Source organism: Atta colombica, unplaced genomic scaffold (assembly GCF_001594045.1).
Source record: "Atta colombica isolate Treedump-2 unplaced genomic scaffold, Acol1.0 scaffold29, whole genome shotgun sequence".
Taxonomy (NCBI): Eukaryota; Metazoa; Arthropoda; class Insecta; order Hymenoptera; family Formicidae; genus Atta; species Atta colombica.
In genome coordinates, this window is record NW_017259392.1 from 1,097,382 (window position 1) to 1,107,372 (window position 9,991).

Sequence of the window (9,991 nt, forward strand, 5' to 3'; positions counted from 1 at the left end):
GAGAGCACATATGGTAATTATAAAGAGAAAAAAAAATTACATGTAAAACACGACGTCTCAAGCACGAGGAAGATTGCAAGCATTCAAGATGTGAAAACTAGTTTGACTTTGTTCTACTTACTCGTAAGTACAGGCAGGTAGACGAGCAACGACCAAACGACTCTCCGTGCACACTCGACTCAATGTACCGCTGTTACTGTCGCTGCCTTCGGTCTCCGTACGTCCGCTTAGTACGGGAATTGTCCGTCTGGCTGGTTCGCGTGCGTCGTCGTTCCCAATCCTCAGCGCAACGGCAACAACTTTCTCATTTCAACGTGAACACGCCGACCGACGTATCGCCGCGGCTGTCGCTGCGATGCACACGTCATACATATGCGTAGAGAGACGTCAGGATGGACGCGCGCACGTCTCTAACGGAAGTTCGAGGAGAGCTCGAGAGTGACTCCGCGATAAATTCGCACTCGCACTCTCTCTCTCTATCTCTGTCTCTCTTGAACGCACACTTGAGCTTTCGACGCTCTCGCCGAACGGAGACGCGCACACACGCTTCGTTTCCGGGTTTACGACGACCAACCGCGATCGAATATGGCTCAGCCCTCCTCGGTCGGTAGGTACGTGAGCTGTGAGCGTGGATGTCGCTCGAGCCGACCAACGGGAATAGATTCAAACTAACGGTACATACATATAGCCGTCTGACACGCCATTACGATGGTGGCCACACCATCGGTAAATGACTTCGAGTCGGAGGCCGCCGCCTCGACTGCTGGCCGTAACGTGTTACGAGTGATACCACTCAACGTCACTCATTCGGAAAGTTGGATGCGCGACGCTTCGATCAGCTTCGATCAGCTTCGATTGCGGATTGGCAGATTGGTAGATTGGCTTCGATTGGACGACAATGACAACGCGTGCTTCAACGCACTCATCACTCGTCACTACATACCTACTCCACGTCCAGATCCAGCGTCGCCTAAATCTCTCGGATCGATCTTTCGATCGAGAGGATACACGCGCTCTCTAAGCTGCTGTTAATATTTCTATCGTTAAAATATTAATTATGGCGACAGTTGTTACGTTGTATAGAGTAGGGTACAAGTGATAATGAAGCAATTAGAATGTGGCGTATTGGCGCTTGCGCGTACTTGCCGATCAAGCTGATCGTTCTCGCAAACTGATGTTCCTTATCGCATTCGTAAACATTTAAATTTCCTTTTCGCATCCAATTATCTCGTACAATTTAAATATTATAAACACATCCGTTCGTCACTCCATCACGTTGATCCCTCCTTTCCTCACTCTTCCGAGTTCCAAATTCCAAATTCCGTCACGCCACGCTTTACGCGAACACGGATCCACAGATCCACGGAACAGAGCAATTCGATTCGACCCGTACCTAGCGGATACTCAACTCACTAGAGGTTAAGTTAAGTAAAGATCCAACATTGATTGTCCTGCCATCTTTTTTGAGCCTCGAATGCGCACGAAACATTCTCGAAACATCGCCGCTGCTGAGGATCGATTCTGCATCTTGAAACGAGATGAAAATCACAAAAGTGAGCGAATTTACTAGAATACTAATAATTTCATTGGTCAACATCTAGTAAATTTGCTCACTTGTAATTTTCACTTTGTTTGAAGTTACTGAATCGATCTCCTGGTGGTGGTATATTCATACCCTGATAGTAAAATGTTAGCAATTTGGGGCCAAATTGGCAGCAAACTTTATCAGATTTTGACTACAACCATCTGTGCCCGCATTTGGATTTGTCGACAAAGCCTGTTGACAGGCTATGCCAGCAAATTGGTGGCAGAAACCGAGCAGAGTCTGCTCTCAATCTGCCGTCAGATTATGCAAGACTTTGCTCGGTTTCTGCTATCAATCTGCTGGCATAGCATGTCTAGCAGGCTTTGTTACATTTCTGGCAGCAATTTGCTGACAGTGTCAGATAATACAAATTTTGTATACAATTTGGTGTCTTTTTGCAATCAAAAATTGATAACAGGCTCTGTTCAAAATCTATCTCCGCAGGCTTTGCTATCAGAGTAATTGTGATACTTTATGTATAAAAATGCAGGCTCAACATGTCATGAACCAATCAGAGAGCCGCAATTATTGGCATCCCAAGACATTGAAACACTCTTAAAATAATTAAGAACTGACTACGAGTATCGGCCCAAAATTCAACAGTCATCTCTACTCGTGAGTCTGGATCTACAATAGATGTATCAAATTTCAATTTAAGCCTTAAGAAACTGACGAATCATAATCGATTATGCTCCATAATACTCGCTCCTTGCCAATACTTTCTTTTCAAATTCACCTGTTGATTATTCATATTTTTGCAATCCCAATCTTTCATACGCGCGTTCCGAGTTGCCGTGCATCAAATTCCACATTACATCACATATGCCAATGAAAATTCGCATCCATAAGAATGTAATGATAAGCCTGGGATGATTTATATGAGAAATAATTCAAATAAAGAATATTACAAATTTGCATGGTTTTACATTCATATACTCTCACTTACACACAATTATATGCGCTAATAAAAGATGCTTAATATTCTTTAACGATTATACATTATTGAATCTTATATCCATAGATGCTGTTTCCGATTAAAGTTTCATTACCAATTTTATTGCTGTGATATGCACGCTTCACCATTATCCAATCGATCTCGATTGGAAAATCAAAAATTATCATATATATCACATAGCAGAAGAAAAACAGCGAGACTTAATTTAAATCTCAAGATGCTTTACAAGTGAAACGTGTGTTCGTCAATAGAGATCTGGTCTCCTTTGCATACGTTCCATGTATAAAGAAAAGAGCAATTTATTGCTCTCGTAATAAAAAGGATTTTCTGTCGCATTTAAATCTGGTCTATAATCACTGATAAAACTGCTTTGGCTGGAACCACAACTGCCTCTGGGTGATGAATTTTGAGATATCTCTGAGCAGCTTGGAGATGACATGAAATTTCCACTTTCCCAATCAGTTTCCATATTCTCCACTGTGTTTTCTCGTAGGCCAGATAAACCATTGATATGAAGATTATTAATTCGTTTGCTCAATGGCATAAAGTCGCTAGATTCCTCTTCTATGTTGCGACACCTCTTCCTAAATGATTCAAATAGAAAATTATTACAAAATCATAATAAGTTATTAGGGATAAAAAATATGTTTTTCAATTTCTTTTTATATATTTGTCTTTTCAAATACATTTGTACACACATGTATATATTAAATAGGTAATTTTATTAATACAGAATATCCCACCTAAAATCTTAAAAATATATTTATTTATTCGACGCGTTTTCACTTAAAACGCAAGATTCTGGCAACAAAAGAAACGCAGCGATCAGCTTCGTGAATCAAGTTATTAAGCATTAAAATTAGAGACTTTAAATGTTAAAATATTTGTCATCCTGACTCGATACAGCATTATATATAATATGTATACGTTTGGCTTTAATTACACAAATTCATTGTTTTAAAAATTCACTGCTTTACAAATATAAATTCTTTCCATTAGCAGTGAATTTGTGTTTTTAAAATGGTGAATTTGTTTTCAAAACAGTGAATTTGTGTAATTAATACAGAACGTATATACATAGCGCTATATTGAGTCGGGATAACAGATATCTTAATCTCTAAAGTTTTCAACTTTAATGCTTAATTCGATTCATGAAGCTGAATGCCACGTTTTTCTGCCAGATTCTTTCGTTTTCAGTGAAAACATGATAAACTCGAATGAGTATATCTTTATTACGATTTTAAGTGGGGTGGAATATTTTAAATAATTACCAAGCAGGTATCATAATTTATTACATCAACGTTTCGCAAACGTTTGAAAGACAAACCTGTTTGTTCGCGTCATCGTTGATCGACTTCCACGAAGATTTCAATAAAAATATTCTTTCACTTGATACATGTTGCGCTTGTCATTTCGATATTTCGAGATCAATTATTTCCAAATGTTTACTAAATCAAAATATAAAAACTATAAAGTACAATCGCTTCAACTTTCGAGACCCTTAGATCTGATGAGATCTGACAAATATGCAAATAACTAACAACCGGAATTCGAGATAATTCAGAAAACTAACCTGCTTTTGAAACTTCCTAATCAGTCAAAAACTGTCAACATTGTAAAGACAATTGACTATACATGAATAACGAAAAAAGTACGTAGAGTTGTTACTTCTGTTCTTTATATCGTTTATTCTGATTACACAGTATCAAAGTTAAGATGCATTCACATGCAAGCAACGGAAGCAGCAACCAATCAACGAGGCGATTTTATAGTGGCGCAAAAAATATTTTTTTTTACACTATTGCTCGTATCGCCCAACTGATTGGTTGCTGCTTCCGCTGCTGGCACTAACAGCATCGCAGCCAATACGGTCGCAAGATTCTAATTCAGCTAATAATCCAGCAGGAAAATAAGTAGCGTATGCCGCAGGCTTAAGTCCGGATCCTCAGGCTGCTTTCACATGCATAAACGTAACTTGCATTACGAGATACTATTAAAGATCGACATCCTTATGGATGTTCACGTCCTTATAAATATTGAAGTGATTAAGAGTTAAAAACTGTTAATATTATACTAATTTTATTATTTATTAGTTTAGTAGACATATTTATGCATTTAGAACTCAATAATACTCGGTTTTCTTTAAAATTGTGATTTCAGTGTTATCGTCAAAGTTTGATTATCAGTAGAGATGATAACTGCAAAAAAAAAAGGAATTTTTCTGCAATATATAGGATATTATAGTTTTACAAGTTATGCATATTTATTTATGAAATATTTATGTAATAAAAAATCATGAATTTATTAATATATGAGCCAAATATTTATGTTAATAATAATAGCAAATTTATAACAATTGTCGATAATGTCAGCATTCTTTAATTACCTTCGTGTATCAACCAATCAAATCGTATTAAATTGTATCAGTTACTACGCATTATTCTAGTTGAAATGATTTGATTGGCTGACGCAAGTTACGCTTACGCTAAATTAGTTCTATATTAGTTGTATCGCAGTGTCGCAAGCGTTGTGGTTCAATCAGAGTCGAACTAAATTGATATTGATTGGGCCGCAACGCTTACGACGCTGCGACTAATGAACTAGCTTTACATGCGAAAGCAATCTTATACGAGCAACAGCACTTTGACACCGAACGCTGATTGATGCAAAACGAATGATCAGGGATTTTATCCCTACAACCAGCTTTTCGTCAATCTGCGTTCGGTATCAAGGTCCCTATTCTCGAAAAGTATCGAAAAACTAGGAAAATGCTATAATATATGTAACGCATATTATACTATGCCCTTTTTCGTATGTCCAATTGAATCTAATTGAATCCAGTTAAATTCAATTAAATCCAAAAAAGTATTTGCTATTTAAAATACGCATTCAGATAGAAAAAAATTTCAATCCATTTTTAATTCTTGTTTACAGAATATGTAAATAAAGATATATAAAGGTACATAAAGATATATAAATACATTATATACCTTTTTTGTAAACAAGAATCTCGAAGAAATTCCATACTTTTAGCATGTCTCCACTTATATATATTACTTTTTGAAGTCGACCCACTCGGTAGTTTTCCAGAATTTATCAATCTTCTATAGTATCATGGAGATTTTTAAACTTATTTTTACATCTAATTGTATTCAATTTTCCTGTTAAAATATTCTATATAAACAAATATTTCTTTTCTTAGAATATCTATTAGAAAAATTAGATAATGTATACATTACTGTATAAACATATTTCTTATTTTATAGCATTTATAGCGTTTGATTCTTGCCACAGACATTTTATAATTTTATTATTTCGTTGAGCGAGAGGTAACCAGAAATTCCACAATTGTGGTCTTGTATTTCTAACATTAATATTTCTTCTTCTTCAGAAGATAATTTTTCTTTCTTTTAATCTGTATTTGATCTTAGCTGGATATTTTTTGAATCAGTAATATATGTATATTAGCTAAATATAATGTGTTTTTATTTAGTAAATATTACATTATATTTAATAAATATTTTTCAAATTTCAAGGAATCATAATACTTATCTTACCAATATTATTGCTCTGCAAGAATAATGCTGCTGTTATTTTTGAGCTTTGAACTTCTTAAACTTCTCCTGACAATTATTTCCCCATCGTCTTAAATATTATACAATAAATTTAATATTATTTGTGTAACTAATTAAAATAGTTAATTAAAACAGTTTATAACAATTCTTTACCTAATAAGGGATAAAAGTATAAATTTTCATCAGTAACTAGAATATCCTCTCAAACACTCATGTGTAGATATATCATTGAAGTTACAAATTGTTTCGCACAATCCATACATTGAACATAAAATATGTTCTATAAAAATATATTTTGAATAATTTTTCAATAATAAATTACTTTTTTAATTATTTCTTATTTAAATACTTGCTTGCTACTATTATTTGTTATTATTAGATATAGATATTATCGCAAAATATTATTTTTATACTTTTGATATAACATAACCTATATAATATATATAGTAAGATATAATCACCATTGCACTTTTTATTTAAAATGTAATTATTAATTATTTAAAATTTTATATATGTTATTTACAATTTAATTTTATATATTTCAATACTTACCTCTTCATCCATTTTAATATTTGATTATCATAATGCTATCACTTAAGCGATGTCACTTGCCGTTGGAAAAATTCAATTACATAATCACGTCGCCAACAATTACATGACGTCATTATATCGCTGGAAGATGAGCGATGAGCGACGCATGAAAAGGTATCTTTAAGGTGCGATTACATGGAGCACGGTACGCAGTACGCGGTATAATAATTAATAGTAACTAATTAAGCAATTGGGAAACCATGTACTATTTAATATCAGCGAAAGAAATATGCAGTACATGATACGCGGATTTCTAGTTGCCTAGTTAGTTACTATTAGTTACTGTACCACGTACCGCGTACCGCGCTCCATGTAATCGCACCTTCACTTTATCCTTGTTGTTAATCGAGTGTTAAACAAGAATTAAATAATATTCTCTGCGCTAACCGCTGCGTAAATGAAGGCACCTAATTGCTATCGCACGTCGGATCCAGTGAATCAGCATATCAGTTAGCAATAATCATTTGTTAGTGATTATTTAATATGATTGGTTCTTGCCTTTAGTTCTTTGCTGAGGCTTATGACTCCTGTACACAAAATGCGGCAACGCTTGCTGCGCAGCGGAAGTTGGCGCGATAGCCAATCAATATCTCACTTGCTCAGAAATAATTTCCACTGCGCGACAAAAGTTGAACTCAATCTAACTTTTGCCATGCGGCAGAAGTAATACATTATTTCTAAAAGTTTTGCATGTGGCCAATTTAAGAATATAGAATTATTGGTTAGTGCGATAACTTCCGTCGCGCGGCAAGCATTGTCGCGTTCGTGCAGAGGTGCGATTTCGTAATTGTCTTTATATTATACATCCTACCGACAGTCATTGGTGTCGTTGCGCAAATATTTTATATGGTGAAAAAATTGCGCAACGACATCGATAATTGTTGAGAGCGTAAAACACTCTCCTATCGACAGATTACGGAATCGTGTCCCAGGAGTCATTAGATGTCGAGTTCAAATTTCCACTCTAGTGTCATCCAAGTATCACTCTTTGTTATTTATCGTAGATTAGACAAGGACATGACACCTGGGGAGCATCTAGATGGGAATCTGAACATGCCTACCTAGAAATGATGTAATACTACTTCCGCCGCGCAGCAAAAGTTGGATTGGGTTCAATTTTTATCATGTGATAGAAATTGTAAGTTTATTCGCGTCGCATACTGCAACATACCCAACACGCTCCAATATGTTCGCGTCATCGGAACCAATATGGCGACTAGATGTTCGCGTCGCGTTAGAGCATCTCCATGGATCAATTAAGAGCTCCATTTGCCTCACTTCAGAAGTACGATTGGGACATGTTACGCACGCATGCGTAATGGTTGAAAACGTTCTGTATTGAAAAAAGTATTTCAGATTCATTTTTTGTATAAATTAAATAAATGCAATCTTGATATAAATATAAAAATATAATATAACAATATAGTGTAATATTAATAAAATAAAATAATAAAATAAAATAAGAATAATTAAATAAAATTAATAAAATTAGAAAAATTCAAAAAATAAAATAAAATAATATTGATACAATAAAATATAATATAATATAAAAATATAATATAATTTTTATATAGAAAAGTAAGCTTATGTAAATGCAATGCAATAAATTAAAATGTCTAGGCTTTTTAAAAAACCGAACAAATGTTAACTAATAAAATTCGTCTTTTATGACATTCATATAACGCTATAAATTTCAAACATTTCGACTAATAAGATTAGCCTAGAGCGATAATTTTTATTATGTATCATATATTAGTTCATTGACATTGGATGGGGTTATATAAATATGTTTTCTTTATTATCACTGATAAAGACTTTGTAAGTCGAAACATTTGAAATTTATAGCGTTATACGAATGTAATAAAAGACGAATTTTATTAGTTAACTACATTTGCTCGTTTTTTAAAAAAGCCCTGACATTTTAATTTATAACTTTTATATTTATTAAAACAGCATTTATTTTGTATAAAAACGCTTTTCAAGTAATCGAGGTAACACAAAATATCCGAAACGAAACGAAGTACATGTCCGACCCATTCCCCAATGATCTCATGGATTAGGTTAGTAACATGTCCACTTGTCTTAAATCCGTTCGTGTCACTGAACATTAGAGCACATGAATGCAATTTCAATCTTATCTGTGATCTAAGCTCTCTGGGTTAATTTTGAGCATGCGACGCAAACATACTTTGTATATCTATTATTTCCGAATAAGCGAGATGTTGATTGACTATCACGCCAATTTTCGCTGTGCGGCAAGCATTGCCGCGTTCTGTGTGCAGGATCCCATAAGAGTGCGATTACGGATGTATTCCGAACCGGATTAGCTTAGCTTATTTTTTTCCCTTAGATGTTGGTAATTTCGTAACTGAGAAGTATTTCGAATCCGTCGGCTGTCTTAACTCGTAACCAATATAAATCAGTAGCTAAGTTTGACGGGGTTCGGAACACTTCTTGATTTAGATATTTAGATACGGAATCACAATATATACAGTAGCGCAACTCTCTGTCGGCACCTTTGATATATTAGTATTGGCCAAAATGGAGTGCGCATGCGTGAAATAAATAAGCGTTATCACAATTATCACCTAAACTCCTTCTTTTCATCTGTTTTTCACTCTGTCAAAATTCCTTGCAAAACTCACAAATTTATTGGCATTGCAATCCAATTCATTGAAGTGAGTAAGTGCTATTGTAGGAACATATTAAAGCATATTAGAGCATGTGAATAAACCTAATATTTTAATGAAATAATTTCAACTTTATGAAAATTAATAAATAAATTGTAAATTAAAAATAAATTGTAAATATATTGAAAAATAAAGAAAAAATACGAAAATAGGAAAATTAGAAAGATAAAAATAGGAAAGATGTTAAATTAACTTAAAAATATATATTTGTATAAAGAAATTATGTAATTATATATCTATGAAAATATTATGAGAAAGCTGATATAAAAGAAATTTATATACATATATGTCCAAAAAGTAAGTTTAAAATACAATAAATAAAAAGGAATCTTTTTTGCTCCGTTTTCTATATTACTTTTGTTCACTTTTTTCACTTTTTCACAAAAATTAGACTAATCACTTGAGATTTTTCACATAACATTTCACTAAATGGACAATACTTTCCTTTAAATTTCCCTTCCCTCTACTTTGAATCATGTACGCTTGAAAGACAAATGTTTAAGTGGAACATTGAAATGTTTATTTAAATAGATAGAGAGAGAGAGAGAGAGAGAGAGAGAGAGAGAGAGAGAGAGAGAGAAATATAAGAGAAAAA

At 34.0% G+C, this 9,991-nt stretch overlaps 2 protein-coding genes and 1 long non-coding RNA gene across 3 annotated transcripts in view; all 3 read right to left on the reverse strand.

Moving 5' to 3' along the window:
• LOC108689982 overlaps nt 1-2,078 on the reverse strand; it is a 13,325-nt gene extending 11,247 nt beyond the window's left edge. The window contains exon 1 of the mRNA XM_018197006.1: nt 122-2,078. The gene's annotated coding sequence lies outside the window, so the exon portion shown is untranslated. The remainder of the gene's footprint in view (nt 1-121) is intronic.
• Nucleotides 2,079-2,619: 541 nt separating this feature from the next.
• Nucleotides 2,620-4,195, reverse strand: LOC108690010. The gene is made up of 3 exons (XM_018197045.1): nt 4,114-4,195; nt 3,868-3,988; nt 2,620-3,124 (listed from the first exon to the last, which is right to left on the reverse strand). Exons 2-3 carry the CDS (start codon nt 3,882-3,884, stop codon nt 2,785-2,787), a joined length of 357 nt encoding a protein of 118 aa, XP_018052534.1. The 5' UTR covers nt 3,885-3,988; nt 4,114-4,195; the 3' UTR covers nt 2,620-2,784.
• Nucleotides 4,196-6,106: 1,911 nt separating this feature from the next.
• On the reverse strand, nt 6,107-6,732 carry LOC108690009. Its single transcript, XR_001931858.1, has 3 exons — nt 6,668-6,732; nt 6,269-6,395; nt 6,107-6,185 (listed from the first exon to the last, which is right to left on the reverse strand). It is a non-coding gene; the product is annotated as an uncharacterized LOC108690009 (long non-coding RNA).
• Between the last annotated feature and the right edge of the window lie 3,259 nt (nt 6,733-9,991).